Below are 19,258 nucleotides of genomic sequence, written 5' to 3'. Positions count from 1 at the left end.
CACACATTGAGATGGAATGTTGAGTTACATTACCACCATAGCAGGTCGGTCGGTGCTGTCAAAAAGTGAAAGGTTGTCTATCCCCACACACAATCTAGATTCCCCTGTCGAACAACCGACCGATTCACGGCTACCGATGCAGACATATTTTCCATTCAGTCTTTCGCTATACGCGGGTAAACTCTGTCTCCGATAATAAAAATATACTATAATGTAATACAGTATAAAAAGTGTATGCATCCACTCGTGTGACCTATATTCATTGATGTTTCACTGCGAAGTAACGCAGGCGGCAATTTTTCGCGCTCCTTTACCTGGAATATAATGGAGAACCACTAGCAAGTGTCTTTCAAAATTCCCTCTCCCTTTTCCTTCCCCACCGTAAAGCCCACCCCGACCAGGCTCTGTGCTACCCGTGCCTGTGGTATAATAAAAAATAAACTACAAACATAACTACAAAGAATAACGGAACGAAACACATATCGCAGATACCGAATTTCAAAAACATCTATAGCAAACACAACCGGCGCCATGGCTCGTACGTGCGGTGCGCGGAAAAAGCCTTTCGGTCAGATCAGTATAATGGAAGAAGAGTGCTTGATTGAGCGTCGAAGAACAGTGACGTTGAAGGAGTGTTCCGAAATAGTCAACAGCAACATTCGTTATAACAAGGACGGATTTAGGAGATTACTTCAAGACGAGGTAATCGCATGCACTTAGCCTCCACCTTTATCGCTGGTATGCGATATACGTTGGCTTGGTAACGAGTTGATTTTGTTGAAAAAGAATCGTCACTTCGAATCTCACCTTTTAAACAAATTGCATTGCACGTAAAACGAGGCACGAGATTAGACGCCGCAAGGAGAGATGCTGAAAATTGTATACGTATATGTGCAATAGCGACGGAATCGATATCACGAGTATGACGCAAACAATCGAATTATCGCGGTTATCATTACATCCGGCAGCTTGAGGACGGTTACCCTACACATTGTCACGTAAGCGTGATTTCTGGTAGGTATTCCCGATCCGTAGGCAAACCTCTGCCCGAAGTAAGTTGTTTGTAGCTGCGCTCTTGTCCTTGTCGTCGCCTGAACCCACGTGTCCTCTTTTCTTACGATGCGATCGTCGCTCCCAGTTTCTTCTCGTTATTCTAGCTGAACTAAAAACGACGCGAAGACAAACACGTGGCAATACGTTCATCATTCGCGGGTTAAATCAAACGTGCAAGTTTGCTCCGTTAAACATCCGAGTGAGCGTCGTCGATATCGTATACTTCGTAAAAACTAGTTCAATCGCGAATTTCACGAAATATTGACCAGCTTGATGAATAGCCAAAAGCATAACTGCGCCGATCGGTGCGGTGTGCAGTACTGTAATGGTTTTCCAAAATCGTTACGGGTTTGACGAACTTGGCGCAAATCTTGGTCACGTTAGAACCTTATACACGATAGACGCAACGCGCGTCGGAATCTCGACCCTGTAACCTTTACGCACGCTTGTATGAAATTACACCTATACCTATGTAGCCAACTACGCTGTACCAGCGCGTAAGTAAATGCAACACACGCGTATTGAGAAAGTTCGCAGTCAAGTGAATCTCGTTCGTTAGGCTCAGACTTGACTGAGCACTTAAACACACTGGCCTTCGAATTGGTCAATCTTTAATCAGCTCAATCCCTGCCCGGGTGGCCCTGTCGCTTTCGAAGTTTGAATCCTAATTGCACTACCTGCCGTATCGGTGGCTCTCGCACGTTAATCGGGGCTGGGAGAAAGGACAATTGTCGCGGTTGAGGCTGAAACTGTGTACGGAGTTTACGGCGATTATTTATTATACATGCAGCTCTTCACTCGTGCGGTGAAAAATCGGATACCTAGCGAAACGAACCGGTACGACCGAGTTCTGGACCAATGTAAAATGTCTAAAATCACTTTCTCCGATGGATCGATCGATGCTTTATTGTGGCGTCAAATTTATATTATTAACACCACTTGACGCCGCCGACCGAGCTAGCTAGCGAAGTACTGACAATCGACTTGAAAGAAGTAAACGTTGGGAAAAGTATTGTTCGGAAGGACGAATGCGCGGTACTTCTTGAAAAGAAATCGTGTTCTGTCCCTGCCACATCATATTGTAATATCGACACTGATCGTAAGGCGCGAAAGAATTTGCTTTGCTGAGTGTCGGTATACCATGCGTTTTTGTTGACGCGCACCAGGGGAACCCTTATAATTATAGACAATTGAGAGTACAAGTCCATTCTGAGCAGCTCCGAGTATCGCATCAGCCGCGTGCCGACAAATAAACAGCGGACTTGTTTGTCAAGGGTGAACCTGATGGTGCGCATCCACGAAAACGCGCCGTAGGTATACACATACCTATACATTGATATAGGTATATATATTAGGGTGAGCCAAAAAAATTAACCTATCGAATCTACGGTCTTAAGAGGATCTATTTACTGAGAAAAAAAAGATTTCCGTTTGGAAAAATTTGTAGCAAAATTTTAAAAGGTATCGCTGACCATCTGAAAATTCCCACTTGAATAATACGCAAAAAAAAAAAAAATTTTTTCATTAAAAATGCTGTAACTATTAAAGCGTTTGGGTTGAAAAAAATCTTCAAGTATATTCTTGCAGGGTATTAAATTTTCCACAAAAAGCTCCCCGAGCTGATTTTTTAGACTCCAAATTCGTATACTTACGGGGCGTGAAAGTCGAAGAAAAGCGAAAATGTGTAGTATAGCTTTAATACAAAATTATAATCGAACTTTAACGATAAATGAAGAACAAAAACAATTTATTTTGCAAGTAGTGCAATTACATCGCCAGCAATATCCTGCTTGTAACAGACAAAATTTTATCAACAATCAAAAAGAATGTTAACGTTTAAAAGAGTAATAAAAGATAAACAAATGAGTTAAAACTCTACTCCTTTGACGAATCCAGTTTATGAACAACATCTTTCACACACCTTATTTCATTTTAGTTTGAGGTTATTCATTTAGTATGAATATTTTCAATCGTAGAGCCCTAAAACTGCATATTTCTGCTTATCTTCGACTTTCACGGCCCGTACGAATGCGAATTTTTGAGTCCAGAAAATCAACTCGAGGGTCTTTTTTAGAGAATTTAATGCCCTCCAAGTATATGCCTTGAAAACTTCTTTATCCCAAACGGTTCAAAAGTCATAGCATTTTTAACGAAGCAAAAATTTTTTGCGTGTTATTCAAATGGGATATGTATACACACACACGCACACACACACACACGCACACACACACACACACACACACACGCGCGCGCGCGCGCGCGCACGCATATTATTGATACATATGTTATAACTATAACGGTCCGAAGGACCCAGGCAGCCTGCAGTGATACATTAATTATTGTGCAATGGAACATATTCGCATACGATATACAGCTGCAGTGTGCGGCAGGCTGGTACTTTGTCGGGGAGACCGGGGCTAGAGAAAGTTCGTAGCAGTTCCAAAGTAAATTTAAGTAGGGTTACTCGAATTTTCAAAAAACAAGAAAAAAAAAAAAAGAAGCGGAGCAACGACTTGTTGTCCCAAGTATTTTGAATTACAAAAAATGGTAAAAATTATGAATATTTTTCGTACCATTGTTCTCTTGTTTCTGCTTTAATGTGAGAAACTCGGATTTTAAACGCATACTTTTGAGAAACAATTCGTTTCTCCATTGTATTTTTTCCCGGAAACCACAAAATATTCGACCTAGACACCGAAAATCCCGAAAAACTTGACCCGGACCCAGACAACCGCGGAAATGTCGTGATGGGGCAAGTTGTCGGGAAATTGTTATCACATGTGACAACTTGCCATAACCCACGATTTCCATTAAAACTGTGCATATCTTGCCGATCCGTTATTCAAACACCAGAATCATCGACCAATCAGAGCTATTTTGCTGCTGCTGCATTCAGCTGCATGATGTTTGCTGCACGTGAAAATGCAGCGTACACCGTTAAACTGAAATCGCTAACAGTTGACTCTTGGTGCACGTCAAATGGGCTCAACCGGAGGTAATGAAAGCCGATTGTGACGGTAATCTCGTTTAGTTTTTTTTTTTTATTTTTTCTTCCTTTAACGTGCAAGTCCATCTCTGTTTCACATAATTTGAGATGCGTGGAAACGCTTACGTGACCCCTTTTCGAAGAATGAATTCGACCGGAATCACGACGTTTCATGCGCGTAATTCGAAAGTTTCGGTACTTTTCGATTGATTCGGTGGTACTTGCGAAAGCTTATGGTACTCGGTTCGCCTTGTACATACAGCGCAATACAGTATGATAGTAAAATTTTAGTACGCTAGCCGCATCGGTAATTTTTCTCGCACGATCCGCTCGCAGCCTCAAGGACCAGCTAAATGAATTACACTTTTCAAATCGGCTGTCTTTCATTATTTATTAACTTTGATTTACCTTGAACGCATATGCTGCAGCTCGCGCGATCGCACATTCACCGTCGCCTGGTAGATTGTAGGCATATACGTGTAAGCATTATGTATTTACACGATAATCTCACCGATCGTATTGAATTGCATGGAAATTAACGTCTATTCGATGTAGATGTATACATACACGAGTATACAAATGAGACACGCTTGACTTTCGCAATCCGTATTTAAGGTTGTTCATGCCAATGAGCCTGATTATTGTATTTCAATATACAATAGCCTTTACCCTTAATGTATCATATCATATTATACCTATGAGGTATGTTTTCTGGTATACAATGGCCACGACAACATGCGGACAGAGAATGATAGGGCGTAAGTTGATAAGAGATGCACGTAGAAAAAAAACGCGTAGTGAGAGATTGACGGTGTACAGATATACCTTACAGATACTGTAATGCATACGCGCGACGTGTATTTATAACACCGACGGTATACGTTACAATTGCCACTACGGTATCTGTACGTGAAAAAAGATTTTCAACGACATTACAAAATGTCAATCGAGTCAATTACCCTGTGAGTTATTCCGGCTTATATCATTATATTCCGGCTGCGTACAACTTATACCTGTACAGTCCGGACTTGATTCTCGGTTTATTTTACCACGGCACTGTATCCCCTGAGCTATAAAAGTATTATAGGTGAGATACATGCGTTCACCGCCATCACCCGTGCAGACGAAACGATCGTTTCGCCCATAATACCTTTACCTGGCAGGGCTTCATTCCGGCGGGTATCCGTATCCCATTCGAACAACGCTTGCAGAATATCGCTGCACCGCTAATACGTTACAATCGATTTATATTCGCAGAATTATAGCACCTGTCAACCTTTCAACTTTGAAATTTTGAAGCTCGGCCGGTTAATTTGTCGCTTCGTTTGTCGGCCCCGTGCAGCCGCTCGCCTTAGGACAGGCAGGTGTACCTACCTATGATTGCAGTCACAACTCAACGCTCGCGTGCCCGTACGAGTATATCGTATGAACGGCAAGCAATTTTCAGAGCAAACGCACAACCGTAAAACACACTACTCGCAGCTTATCCCCCCCCCCCCCCCCCCCCCACTACCAATCAAGGCTGTACCACATCCTATGCCAGCACACCTATAATTCTCCTAATGCCTACACGCACGCAGAATAACGTTACACATATCGCGCGCATTCCAATTACTAATCCAAGTCAATAGCTCGGCTTGCTCCGATTTAACCAAGGACCGAATTATACCGCAATGAATAACCGTCCGACAGGGCGTTCGTTCGTACGCGGGCTTTTTTCATTGTCGCGGTTGCTGGAAAATATGCCCGAAGCGCCGTAAATTCGGGATTCAGAGCGAGGGCCTGGTTTACATACATTTTGAAAAAAATGTTTACGGAAACAGACGCAGGATGCAATATATACGCGCGCGCGCGTGGCGTGTCCGTGTGCATATATCTATATTGTCAAAACATGTTTCAGAATTTCATGGACAAACTGTTTGTCCTGTTCGATCACGACCAGGACGGATTGCTCATCCAGGACGAGTGGATTGAATTTTTGAAGGAGAGATTGACGTGAGTGCCGCGAAAGCAAAGACGTAATTAAAACAGTAATGATCATGTATTTGATTTATTTCAACAGTACGGAAAAGCAGATAGACTTTGCCGAACAGCTCGAAAGTGTTGCCTACGTGTTGTGCGGCGAAGAGGCAGTCACGGCGTTCACGTTTCGCCAAATTCTCAGAGCCAAAGGAGTGAGCCAACTATTGTACATATTTCCTCCACGCTGAATCCTGTATTTTTCGTACTTTGACTTGACATTTGTTTTCCTCACAGGTCGTAGACAAAATATTTCGCTTTCTCGACCTGGAAAGCGCCGGATACGTCACCGCGGGACAAATAATGGAATTCGTTGGCAGCATCACCAGCATTCGGTGAGTTTTGATTATCACTCCTCCGTATACCTAGCGAACAACCTACGTACCCACGCGCCCACCCATTTACCTAACCAACCGCCCAACTACCCGACCGCTCATTTCACTTACAGGTACAGACACGTTTTACCTACATACATTATCATTCCGTACTGATTCGTTATAGCAGATCTAAATGAAATGTATTGCACCCAGATCGCGCGCCGGATTTGACAAGGAGAGTTTGGCGCATCTGGAAAATATCTTCAAGCAGACCGTAGGAAATGAGAAGGAAATTAGAAGAGAGGAATTCAAAAAAATAGTCGTATCTAAAAACGTAAGCACACCGAGTGTATTTCAGAAGCCTGCCGCACGCCGACCAGTTAATATATTTATAACTCGATATTGCACGTCCCGTATAAAAATTTCAGCCATTCTTCACCGAGCGGGTGTTTCAAATATTCGACAAGGACAATTCAGGAACAATATCGCTTCAGGAGTTTCTCGACTCTATGCATCAATTTGCAGGGAAAACGCCCGACGACAAGATCAAGTTTCTGTTCAAAGTCTACGACATTGACGGTGAGCGCGTTTGATACCAGTCGTCATAACGAAATCACATAATACCACAACTAAATGTAATATACTTGACGAGCTTGCCGATATGTGAAACAGGCGACGGATTGATTCAGCATCGGGAACTGCAGCATGTGATGCGCGTCTGCATGGAAGAAAATGGTATGACATTCAGCGAGGATCAGATAGAGGATCTCACGATAGCGCTGTTCGAGGACGCCGATCAAGAAAACAGAGGCGCGATCACCTTTGAATCTCTGAAAAGCGTCCTGGAGAAGCACGATGGGCTTTTGGAGAATTTGTCTATCAGGTGAGTTTTATAGTGATACAGCTTTCGTGTGAATTCGTTCTTCTTTCGCGATGTCTTCGGTATAAAGAAATTGATATTTTAGCATCGACCGATGGCTGGTACCCCCGAAACCAGAACCGAAGCAGCAATCCTCTGTTCGTCGATTGTCGGCTCTTAGACCGTATCAACTTACCAAGCCCTACATGAAGAACAATTATGTCTATATAATATTCACAAGTGCATTTCTCATCGTCAATGCTGGGCTATTCGTGTCCAGAGCGATACAGTACAAGTCATCCAACGGATTTGTCATCTTGGCCAGAGCTTGCGGTGAGTTTTGATCGCATTTATGGTACTGTAGGTCAAAACAAAAATACTAACGATAAGCGCAATTCACGTAAACTCAGTCGCGGTACACTTGTTCCTTATATTTCTCTACTGATGAATTTCGCGAAGAGCTTCTACGAGTCAACGCGCAAGATATTCGTAAAATTTAAAACGGTGCCGTGATGATCTTGCGACGAAACTTACGATAGCTGTTGCTTTATTCACCATCCATAGGTCAGTGCCTGAACTTCAATTGTGCCTTTATTCTGATACTCATGCTTCGACACTCCATCACATTCCTGAGAACGCATGGATTCAGCTCCGTGATACCGTTGGACCAGCATATCTATCTTCACAAAACAACCGGCGTGCTCGTCGGTTTCTACAGTATTATCCATACGATAATGCATCTGTTCAATTTCAGTAAGGATCATTCACTATATCTTCATACAAGTGCATACGCCTCACTCAGACACATCTCTGCACACATGCATATTTGTATAGGCATACATAACGCGTGACAAATGCCAAAAGGGCTTATCACAGCAGCTGGATAGGGCTTTGTGCCAAAAGGACGCATAAAACAAAAGTTTTTCATGTACCAACGTTCGGCTTTGGAAAAAATTTTGTTCATACTTCGGCTTAGAATGTGTTAATAAAGCGATTGGTAAAAAAAAAAAAACTATACGCCTTTTTGGCTTTGCAAAGCAAAAAGGACGTATAATTTTATACAAGTCCTTTTGGCATTTGTCACGCGATATACCTGTAATACCAGCCGGAAGAAACGAACGTTCACCAAAAGCGTATATTGTGGTGTCTGTTATCCAAATTTCAGAACTGATCGTCGTCAACGATTATGAAATAAATAAGGGCAATTACACTTATGCCGAATGGATATTCACTGGCCAGCCCAAGCTGTTCGGCCTTGTTCCGGGTGCAGCCAATCCGACCGGCGTTGCTCTGGTTCTTATATTGACCGTGATGATCATATGTTCCATGCCCTTCGTTAGGCGAGGGGGTTGCTTCGAGGTATGAATCGCAATCGAAAAGGCGTCCAAAGAAGTCTGGTTGAATCGATTTTGCAGGAGCACTCGTTGTACAACGAAGCCGGAAAGCTCGAACAATTTCATCATTATATGCACAATGTGTTTTAGATATTTTACTGGACTCATTTACTCTACGTGCCGTTCTGGATCTTGCTGATATTTCATGGACCAAATTTTTGGAAGTGGTTCGTCGGGCCCTGTACCCTGTACCTGGTGGAGAGACTACGTCGAGTAGTCTGGCTACAATCGCAGCGGGGAAACACATACATTTGCTCGGGGCTGCTCCTCCCCTCCAGAGTGACGCATCTCGTTATCAAGAGACCCAACCACTTTGATTTTCACCCCGGTGATTACGTCTTCGTCAACATTCCAGCTGTCGCAAAATACGAATGGCATCCATTCACTATCAGCAGTGCTCCGGAACAGGAAGGTCGGTTTCTCAACTTGAAATTATATCCTATCGTGAAGCGTTCTAGTCCTTACACAGTTACTCACCCGCTCAGAGATCCCTAGAGGCATGCGGATATGTACGATCGTACGCTGTTAAAAATTTCTGTGGCGAATCTATCAAAAATGTACGCGCAGAAAGCAGTATTCGGATTCGATATTGTAAATTTATTATACATATGGTGACTAATTTCAAAACCAGACTTTTGAAATTCACCCTATCGTTTGGTGAAATTACTAAACATTAGTGCGACAAGAGTAACAAGCTTGAATATCACGATAAAATACAGGGATTTTAAACTGCCGTTTGTTGAATTCACTATACGAGTCGATCGAGTAACGTTATGGTAAATGTATATCGGAGATTTTTTTATTCAGTTACACTTTCGTCCAGTAAGTGTGTAGAAAATTTACGAATATGAATAACAGTGATATTATCGGTAGACCTTTGTGTCGAGTAGCTATAAAGTCACAAGATAAACTGTACACCACTTTGTAGATACACACTTTAAGAATGTGACATCTTTTTCTAATATTCACATTATTTGCGTGCTTATAGATTATATGTGGCTTCATATTCGTGGTGTTGGCGAATGGACGAATACTTTATATTCGTACTTTGACAGGGAACAGATGAAATTACACCGCGGAGAGGTCTTACCTGTCGAATGTTGCACCCAACGTACATCCGGGGCTATCAAGACCGTCGAAAAACTACCGTCGTAAGTTTGAGCACGATCGATTCAAATGTATCGGATGCAGACGTGACGCCGGTACGATTTATTCACAGGAATTCGGAGGTGACCTTGTGCAGAACCATCAAAACCACGGTTACTACAGGTAGCGCGGAAGAAACCAACGGTGTGGCCAATCCGAGTTTCGAAGGTGACGACGGCTGCAGTCATCCAGGAATCAATAAGACTCGCGTCAGTGGGCGTGAGTAGGGAATAATACGATTATTGACTCGACTGTAAAACTAATGTGAAAATAATTTCTCGACTCTCGTACAGTAGGTATCACGAAATGTAAAACGTTTTCAGGTGATCCCAGACACTTGTCTAAAAAAGTGGCCCTCAACGTGCAATTGCATAAGATAGTATTGAGTAACAAACATCCTCTTGAAAAATCAATTTCGATGCCCGACATGCGGATAAGGAACAAAAAAAGAGAACGATTACTCGCGTGAGTATTCAACGGTACCTGATACAGGTATATCTTTCGCGAATCCATTTTATCACCCGTTGTCGTACATCCTCATCCTCAGACTTCGTGACTACGCGAGATCCGAGTCAGAACCGAGCTTCGACGAATCGCAAATAAGGCGTGCGCGACTGAAATCATTGGGTCTGGCCTATTTGAGTCCACAAAATAAATCTTTGGCCCAAAGCTTCAGGTACATGCGAATGAAGCCGACGATAATTGCGTTCAAAACACCCAGCCTGGACAATTGTGGAGCAGACGATATCGTCGCTACTATAGATTGTGAGTTGCAAAAATTTTCAACATGTTCGCGGTACGGTTATACGTCAGGGGGAGATAGAGAAACCGCATTTCTCGACTCGACGTGATGATAATGTAATTCCAGCAGAAACAGAAGAGTCCGACACTCGCAGTCCTCCGCTGATTGCTGCCGAAGAAGGAACAGCCAATGTGTTTCATATTCAGAGTGTTGAAGAGTCTACGAAAGGGAAATCGCAGTCGTTCCACACTCCTGTCAATTATCCCGTCGGAAAACCTTTGGCGGTAGATCACTATTTGTTGTAAAATACATCAGAGCTGTTACTGTCAATCATACGTACAGTAGAGAAGGCACAGAGTTTGATAATCAATGTCCAGGGCCATCGTGAATAACAGCACACCTATAACCTGACTTTGAAGCTGATATAATTGCATTTACAGATTTATTTAGATGGGCCGTACGGTGCTCCGTCCAGTCATATATTTCAAGCGCAGCACGCAGTTCTCATCGCCACCGGCATCGGCGTCACCCCATTCGCCTCGATACTTCAGTCGATAATGCATAGATATTGGAAGGCGAGACATTGCTGCCCGAAGTGCAAATTTTCTTGGGCCAGTGAAATACCGCCAACCGTAATGCATTTGCGGAAAGTTAGTGAGAACAGAAACATTGTGTATCGAATATTGTTACATGTTTGATTTAGTTATCGCCGTCATCTTAACGTCACAACGGTTTGACGCATGACTTTCAGGTAGATTTCTTTTGGATAAATCGGGACCAGCACTCTTTCGAATGGTTTGTCAATTTACTGTCGCAGTTAGAAATGGAACAGGCTGAACTCGGAGCAACGATGGAACGTTTTCTAGAGATGCATATGTACATAACGAGCGCCTTGCAGAAGAACGACATGAAAGCGGTGGGACTTCAATTAGCAATGGATTTGTTACATGAAAAGGTTCGACTATTTTCCCCCATTTCGTACTACTTGAACGGATTCTGACGTGTCGAGTTATTTATGCTTATAGGAAAAACGTGACCTTATCACTGGGTTGAAAACGAGAACTAACGCCGGCCGTCCGAACTGGGATAAAGTGTTCAAGCAGCTCCAAGATCAAAAGAAGGGTAAGATAACGGTATTCTTTTGCGGCCCTCTACAACTAGCTCGTATCTTGCGATATAAGTGCGATCAATTTGGGTTCAATTTCAGAAAAGAGGTTTTCTAACACGATTTGTTCTTGCTATAAATCCGAGTGTAACATTGAGCTTGTCTAATTGTAAATATCGTGATTATTGGGTATACATAAATTTAGTACATACTAAACATTAACCCTCGCGGGTAATAGTTTTCGGAGGCATTACACTCGAACACGATCCATTTTACCTAAAAATCATTCAAGAGTCGGAAACTTGCATGGGATTTTCTTGGGAGTGATCTGAAATGGATATAATTGAATTATCGAGAGCAAAGAGAATCGTGTCCATTTCAGATTCTATGTTGGACCGGTATGCAATTTTCGAAAACTGTATACGTACGATTATACTATCCTATCGTGGGGTGAAAATTGTTTCCGTATGTTCGAATTTGTAATCGAGTAATCACGGTCCGCATTCTGCAGTACGTAAGTACGTGCATTAGAATCGCTAGCGAGGGCCGCATCGGTGCTGAATAGTAGAAACCGTTGAATTCTCACAGGGTTGCCATACACACATTTCGCGAACGATGCAACAAATAGCATCATATATTAGTTGCAATATTGTAGGTTGAAAATGTACAATAAAAATTTTAAATTACATGAGACTGATGAACTAATTGTAGATACAGAAGTTACAAATTCCTGTTCCAAACTCGTCAGCACGCGCCGCGGAAGTCATTCAATACACAACTGGTTTGTTATTGGTAATAAAATATAGAGTTATCAATGGTTGGATCGATCTGTGGGTTATTAGGAGTTCGACATAGGCGGTTTATCCGCTTCTAATTGTAAACATAATGCGTATATCTACGGTATTGTTCAAATTATACTTATACGCTACAGGTAATAAAATCATATATTTATTGACTTGTGAGACTTTGATATTGGTTTAAACACATTTTCATTAGAAATTTACATTTTACGTAAATTGTTTTGCGACCACTCGTGAACTGTTATCTCATCGTTCGCATCAATCTCGCCGTCTCATGCAACAACCAAATACTTAATAGTGTCGCAAAGAAGTGCATCTGTTCCTCGGTCATTTCATTCGATTTATTTATATTGCGATGTTATGTCCATTATTGTATTTTACACACCAGAATGAATGACCTGATGCGTAATAAACATCCTGAAGTAATGATAACGATAATAATATAAATTGCTATACGAGAATACTGAATACTTGACAAAATGGTAGAATCAAAAATAAATAAATCACCTTTATGCGTGAATTAGTGACACTAAAACGTTAGAGCTTGTTACGAGTATAAATCAAATTGCATACCGCGCTCTTTGGTGATTCCGGTAGACCGCCTGTGCGTACAAGCTTGTGAAAAAGTAATAGGTTTAGAAATCGAAATTTTATCATTCGCACAATTTTGAGGGATAAATTACGATCGGACGATTGGGTAACATGAAAATGCGTGGCCTGCCATTGCACACAGACCACCGGCGAACAATCTTGTGTTACACCATGACGTGTCAGAGAGATCGGGTCCTTCGAATGCTCCCGAATGTGACGTAGCTGTAGCCACGGTTTTAGGTACAGGTCTGGAAACTCGTAGGGTGGGGAGTGACCCAAATAGTGTCGCAAAAGCTAGTGCTCATTTCCGCCACTTGGCGCAGTCCAACCTTAGACTAATTGGGGTAAGTCGATCAACGCGCTAATCAAGTCGACGTAGTCTTCATTTCCGCCACTAAGAGCGGTGCAAACTTGCGGTAAGCCAATCAAGTTGGAACAATCGATCGGTCGCATCAACTGTGATAATTCCCAGCACATAAAAGTAACCGAGTATCCAGACCTGCACGTAAGACCATGGACGTAGCCGAGGACGAGCTAATAAAAACAGAGACCCGTACCTTCAACTTATTGATTACCGTCAAGTATAGAAAAACATTTAGTACCGTTGCATCCAATTGGAGTTACAATTGCGAGCTGCAGTAGGAGGATATTGATTGTGTATAAATATGTGACATTCGAAGGCTAATATTAGGCATGTTTTGGCGAACTACTTGTATAGCTACGAAGGTGTAGCGGAACCAGGAAGGAGGAGGGCTGGAGTCATATCCGCGTTACAAACAAGAGTGGGCCACATTCTAGTTGGGTCGAGTTTGTCGTTCCAAGATGGTTTCAATAGCGATGCTCGCAGCGGTGATATCGTCTGTTGCACTGCGTTTGACGGCTGACAATGCAGAATATCATTTAAAAATTGTACGCCCGAGAGGCGCGCGTAAGTACAGAGCGTTCAAATTTCTGATGCAACAGACGAAACCAGCGCTACGAGCGGCGCTATCGGTACTACGAACTTCCGACCAGAATGTGTCCCACCTTTGCTGTCGGAAAGAGTACGGAGTTATGTTTCCTCTCCTATGCTTTTCCGAGCAGAACAGGGAGTACGTTTCACAGACTTATTAAAGTTATTTATAGGTAGAGATAGACTGCACGGTCCGTGCGAGAGGGTACAGTTTTCACAAGTTCGTTTCTCCCATGATACAGGCTGACAACTCGGATATTTTTGAGGGTGCGTTCCAAAATTGACTGGTCGTGCCAAGAACACGTCCCTAGGACAGAGGCAGAGCTAGCCACGGTATCGGCAGCGCAAAAGAAATAAAAGATTGTTGACAGCATTGGGAGCTAATATCAGAACGCACCCTAAGTAGCGGGAATTGTTATAGTTGGGCCGCTGGTTCATTCGTTCCGTACGGAAATCTAGTCACTTCCGAAAGCGCCAATTCAGAGGTGTTCCGGCTTCACCCGTTCCGAGCTGCTTTTCACCGGCTCTCCCATTGTAACATCCGGCGCCGGAATGTTTGTATATTTCATTCCTTATTACATCCTGTATCACTAATACCAATTAACCCAACTCCAAGTGTGAGAATCTGGTGACCAGATCATTCAAAGAACCGACTAACCATCCGAAATATCTCCAGATGTGATACGACAACAAGGATCACTAATCCAAGTGAGATAGTGCTTCTTGCCTCTACCCTCCTTAAGCCCTCAATACCGATTGCTTTCCCCGCCTGAGCATTTTCATCATTCAAATTATCATTTCTACCAACGAGAAAGAAGCCGTCCAGCCCGAAGACGCGGGATTGGTAGCCCTGTGTTAGATCATCCGTTCGGCAGTCGGCAGATCATCGGTCCGGGAGGTAAATAAAAACCCCCCGCGTACGGATGACCGTGGAAGAAATTGATTAGCAATTACACCGTGTTATACACTGGAACACGCAGTTTGATTTGTAATTTTGACTTTGTACTGTCGCAAACTGCATTGTGTCATCGCAGTATTAAGCTTGCAAGTATCATTCGCTAATATGTTTCACAACAAAACAAGGTGTTTATTTGTCGAGATTTTCGTTGTACCCTTCTCGTCGGTCACTAGTATCATCTAGCTCCTCTATATGACGTATGTACCTTAATTCCTTTTCATTCTCCTGCGATGCGTCTTTAGGTAATCGTGTCCTCAATCCCCGCATGCATTTTTGTCTCTGCCAGTCACATTCGCCGATCAATCCTAATTATCCTACGCCCGGATGCCGTTAATTCATTTCTTACGCTAGATACCAACATAACCTAACCATACTATTTAATGCCACCGAAAACGTTGTCTACAAAAAATCCCCTACTTACTATTTCTCAAACGCAGACTAGTCGGTTTTCGTTTACCCAGGTCAAGTATCAAAATGGACGTCCCAATCACCTCTGACATAATGATCATTGGCGGGAATTCTCATCCTGAACTTGCCACGCTGATCGCTAAGTGAGTAGCTTTGAAACGAAATCGTCTCATCACTTATTGTATTTCTTATATTTTATCCTAGATTTGATGGTTGTGTTCTCTACTCTTGTCACATCAAGGCTCGACCCATAGCTTACTTCTTCAATTTTGTTTGCTTAGCCGACTCGGGGTGAAGAGCGGAGGATGTTCGGTTTATCATAAAACAAATAGGGAGACCATGGTGGAAATCGGGGACTCTGTACGGGGCAAAGATATTTACATAATACAAACTGGATCCAAGGACGTCAACAACAATATTATGGAACTACTGATAATGGCCTACGCCTGCAAAACTTCATCGGCCAAGAATATCGTCGGTGTTATTCCGTACCTACCATATTCCAAACAGTGTAAAATGCGAAAACGAGGATGCATCGTGTCCAAGCTGCTTGCCAAGATGATGTGTAAAAGCGGTTTGACCCATGTCATTACGATGGACCTCCATCAGAAGGAGATTCAAGGCTTCTTCGATTGTCCGGTTGACAATTTACGCGCCAGTCCATTTCTTTTGCAGTATATCCAAGAATGCGTAAGTGAGGAATCATGGCCCTATGTTCTGTGACCCTGGCTTAAAATACAATACAGCAAGGATTACAAATTGACTTTCTCACGGCAGATTCCAGATTACCGCAACTCGGTTATAGTAGCCAGAAATCCAGGCAGCGCTAAAAAAGCGACAAGCTATGCCGAACGACTGCGCCTCGGTATTGCTGTGATTCACGGAGAGCAGAGAGAATCCGAATCTGATATGAACGACGGTCGGTATTCCCCACCTGCCGTCGTCCCTTCACGTACAATGGAGGTGGGAGTCGGAGTCCCGGTGCATCCGGCTAAGGAGAAGCCACCGATCAACGTGGTAGGAGACGTCGGCGGACGTATTGCGATCATGGTGGTAAGCTTGATTGTTTTAAAGGACACAACCCTTTCGCCATTGTAAAACGACAGAAATGGAGATTTATTAACAAGTGTTACAGGATGACATGGTCGATGATGTACAATCGTTTGCCGCTGCAGCTGAAGTTCTGAAGGAGCGAGGCGCCTACAAGATATACGTACTTGCCACTCATGGTCTGCTTAGTTCAGATGCCCCCCGTCTTATCGACGAATCGCCAATCGACGAGGTTAGTCTGATATACAGTTTATGACAAGATGTTACACCGATCGAGCATGAGGTTGCTCGAGAATGTTCATCTCTCGTATGAAGTAATATCGGGTGAACCAAAACTACGCTTCACGACTCTTTAATGTTACAGGTTGTTGTTACTAACACGATTCCTCACGAGCTACAGAAGATGCAATGTCACAAGATAAAGACAGTAGACATCAGTATTTTGCTCGCTGAAGCGATAAGACGCATTCATAACAAAGAGTCTATGTCTTACCTCTTTAAAAACGTCACCTTGGAGGATTAGGAAAGAGAATAGCGCCCGACAGTGATACAAATATTACCACCAAACGAGTGACGTTAAATGAAGATGCCGAGCTTTCATAGAACTTCTAATTTTCCAATTATTCAAACAAACTTCAGTTACGAATAAGAATACACAAACGTCCGTAAGGCTTTTCGTAAATTACTAAACGGGTATGAAACTACTCCGACGCCGTTTCTTTCGGTTCGTTATTCATTCTATTTTTATACTCTCAAAACTATGATAACTCTGTTTGAAACATTAATTTTCTGCGTATAATTTCTAGCGTTGTTTTTTCATTGATATATCACAATAAACGGATACGGATAGAGGGAAAAATTAAATTGGATAGAAAAGATGATATTTGAGGTGTCACAGTTTGGACATTTTCGCTCATACGAACGATCGCAACATGCTCGTGCCGAGCCACTGTTACAGCTCCACTATGTAAATTATAGTAAATGTAGAAATAGCTTACGTCACATGTACTGTCCTGAAAACTTTCGTTCACATATCCGATCTTCGAAGATATGCTTCCAAAAGAGCTTCTTTCCTAGGTTCGAGGTGTCAGAGAAAGTCCAAACAGCTAGCCACCTCTCGTAGATTTGAGAAAAATGATACATTGCATTGCATTCGTTATGGATACTCATATCGATCATCCTAAATTCTCAATCCGCGTCCGTGAATATTCTTTGTGCTTACACCAATCACAGTTGATTAGATGTGGTTCGTGTTTTACTGTTAGATGTAGACTTTTACTGTCCACAACTTAATTGTCGCTGAGATGTACAGCATTCTAAAGAAATATCTTGTAGAACAGATAATAAATATGCATTCACCTACATCGACTCTCACCTGTTATGCAGGGATATGTGTATATATCGTTCAATGTCAAGCTCTGGCGAACCTTATTCCAAGCTTATACCGAGAGTCTAACGTGGAAGTCGGATTACAAGCAGCGCGGTACCGTCAGCTTCAACACAAGCACAACCCTTACCGAACAGAGCGTAGTAGACAAGTGCTGCGGACGAGAACTTGTGCATATGTGGCGCTAGCAGTGCCACGTGGCAAGAAATAATTGATAATTACACAGATATTAGTCACAATTGCCACTTCTCGCCATAAGAATAAACAGATCATACCAAGGGTTATACACCACATGAAAGTTCTATAAAATTGAAATTGAGAGAATATTACAACGATGACATTATGACGACAGTAAATATTGTATACATGCAACCCTGAGTGACAACCGGTAGACTTCAAGAGAAGTCGGTGGCTGCAAAGAAAAAGTCGGAATCACTTAAGAAGCAGCCGAAATCACAAAACGTGACAATCCAAATTCTCGGATTCAAGCATGCAGCTTTGGTTGTCACGATCGAGCTTATACGCCACCTAGCGGTGACGCCTAGAGGCAGACAAATAAAGATGGCTGCAGGCCGAACACGACAAAAGCGTCCTCCACATTTATTAAATGGCGCAGTCTGGACTAGACACTACTAGTGATTTCGAAGACGCCTCAGACGTCACGGTAAATCTAGAAGAATCGACGAACGAGAATCGCTCAGTCGATGAAGCACTTGCTGGAAAAAAAAGTGACGAAGGAAACATGGCACAGCACTCGAGCAACCTGAAGCCGCCAGAACCTCTCTCATTTAGTGGGAATATTTCAGAAAACTGGAAGAAGTGGTTCAAAAAGTTCGGTATATACCTGCTAAACACGGAATCGAATAACAAAGCCGCTGAAGTGAAAATAGCCATCTTGCTTCACGCCATCGGAGAAGAGGCACAAGAAAAATACGACACGTTCGAGCTCAGTGTAGCGGACGCGAAGAACTACGACAAAGTCGTGAAAGCATTCGAAAACTTTTGTGTGCCAAAGAAGAATGAAAGTGTGTGCCGACATGTGTTTTTCCAAGGAAACCAAAAACCGGATGAATCGTTCGAAGGTTTCTTGACGGACCTGAAAAAGTTGAGTCAAGATTGTTCGTTTGGGGCCTTGAAAGATAGCCTGATCAAAGATCGCATCATCAGTGGCATAAGAAACGCACAGCTAAAGGATCGGCTCCTCCGAGAAGAAGAAAACCTGAGTTTCGAGAGGTGTACGCAGTTGTGTAGAGCAGCCGAGCTAGCCAATCAGTGAATCGAGACATTAAAAACGACCGAGAAAATGGATGTCGTCCAAACAAAACAAAAAGAAAAACAACAACCGTCCAGTAGAGGACGCAACCAGCCGCGTGGCAACAGAGGCAGAGGGCAGCAGACACAACAGCAGCAGTAGCAACAGCAGAGTAGCAGCGAAGGCCAGCCATCCAGACGACAACAAAACTATACGCAGCAGCAGAACAACGGACAGCC

General features: G+C 42.9%; 2 protein-coding genes across 10 annotated transcripts; both read left to right on the top strand.

Moving 5' to 3' along the window:
• Window positions 1–179: 179 nt before the first annotated feature.
• Window positions 180–12,467, top strand: LOC124181032 (NADPH oxidase 5). 3 transcript variants are annotated; one of them, XM_046567147.1, is made up of 20 exons: window positions 180–702; window positions 5,940–6,034; window positions 6,102–6,213; window positions 6,296–6,393; window positions 6,589–6,709; window positions 6,804–6,954; window positions 7,048–7,258; window positions 7,341–7,567; window positions 7,799–7,987; window positions 8,400–8,593; window positions 8,719–9,040; window positions 9,617–9,779; window positions 9,848–9,993; window positions 10,098–10,239; window positions 10,322–10,539; window positions 10,643–10,800; window positions 10,957–11,166; window positions 11,268–11,471; window positions 11,542–11,638; window positions 12,333–12,467. In XM_046567147.1, the coding sequence occupies exons 1-20, from the start codon at window positions 532–534 to the stop codon at window positions 12,425–12,427; spliced, it is 3,324 nt and encodes a 1,107-aa protein (XP_046423103.1). In that variant the 5' UTR covers window positions 180–531; the 3' UTR covers window positions 12,428–12,467. The 3 variants fall into 3 exon arrangements, with proteins under 3 accessions (XP_046423103.1, XP_046423102.1, XP_046423104.1); XM_046567146.1 differs by lacking the exon at window positions 12,333–12,467 and having other exon boundaries at window positions 181–702; window positions 11,542–12,281; XM_046567148.1 differs by lacking the exons at window positions 7,799–7,987; window positions 12,333–12,467 and having other exon boundaries at window positions 181–702; window positions 11,542–12,282.
• A 2,246-nt stretch (window positions 12,468–14,713) lies between these two features.
• LOC124179871 (phosphoribosyl pyrophosphate synthase-associated protein 2) lies at window positions 14,714–17,742 on the top strand. Of its 7 annotated transcripts, none has more exons than XM_046564714.1 (6): window positions 14,714–14,862; window positions 15,384–15,473; window positions 15,612–16,020; window positions 16,108–16,383; window positions 16,466–16,612; window positions 16,745–17,742. In XM_046564714.1, the coding sequence occupies exons 2-6, from the start codon at window positions 15,397–15,399 to the stop codon at window positions 16,901–16,903; spliced, it is 1,068 nt and encodes a 355-aa protein (XP_046420670.1). In that variant the 5' UTR covers window positions 14,714–14,862; window positions 15,384–15,396; the 3' UTR covers window positions 16,904–17,742. The 7 variants fall into 7 exon arrangements, with proteins under 7 accessions (XP_046420670.1, XP_046420671.1, XP_046420669.1 ...); XM_046564715.1 differs by having other exon boundaries at window positions 14,725–14,862; window positions 15,360–15,473; XM_046564713.1 differs by lacking the exon at window positions 14,714–14,862 and adding an exon at window positions 14,869–15,008.
• The last annotated feature ends 1,516 nt before the right edge of the window (window positions 17,743–19,258 follow it).

The sequence above is a fragment of the Neodiprion fabricii genome, chromosome 4, assembly GCF_021155785.1.
Source record: "Neodiprion fabricii isolate iyNeoFabr1 chromosome 4, iyNeoFabr1.1, whole genome shotgun sequence".
NCBI classification, from domain to species: Eukaryota; Metazoa; Arthropoda; class Insecta; order Hymenoptera; family Diprionidae; genus Neodiprion; species Neodiprion fabricii.
This window is presented reverse-complemented; position numbering and strand designations above follow the sequence as displayed.

Excerpts from the sequence above, each read along its gene's own strand:
- LOC124181032 (XM_046567146.1), top strand. The coding sequence starts at position 532 with ATGGCTCGTACGTGCGGTGCGCGGAAAAAGCCTTTCGGTCAGATCAGT. Across the intron at positions 6,955-7,047 it reads CAAAGTCTACGACATTGACG|GCGACGGATTGATTCAGCAT; the intron begins GTGAGCGCGTTT and ends TATGTGAAACAG. Across the intron at positions 9,041-9,616 it reads CAGTGCTCCGGAACAGGAAG|ATTATATGTGGCTTCATATT; the intron begins GTCGGTTTCTCA and ends GCGTGCTTATAG.
- LOC124179871 (XM_046564709.1), top strand. The coding sequence starts at position 15,028 with ATGTTTCACAACAAAACAAG. Across the intron at positions 15,048-15,359 it reads ATGTTTCACAACAAAACAAG|ACTAGTCGGTTTTCGTTTAC; the intron begins GTGTTTATTTGT and ends TCTCAAACGCAG. Across the intron at positions 16,613-16,744 it reads ACGAATCGCCAATCGACGAG|GTTGTTGTTACTAACACGAT; the intron begins GTTAGTCTGATA and ends TTAATGTTACAG.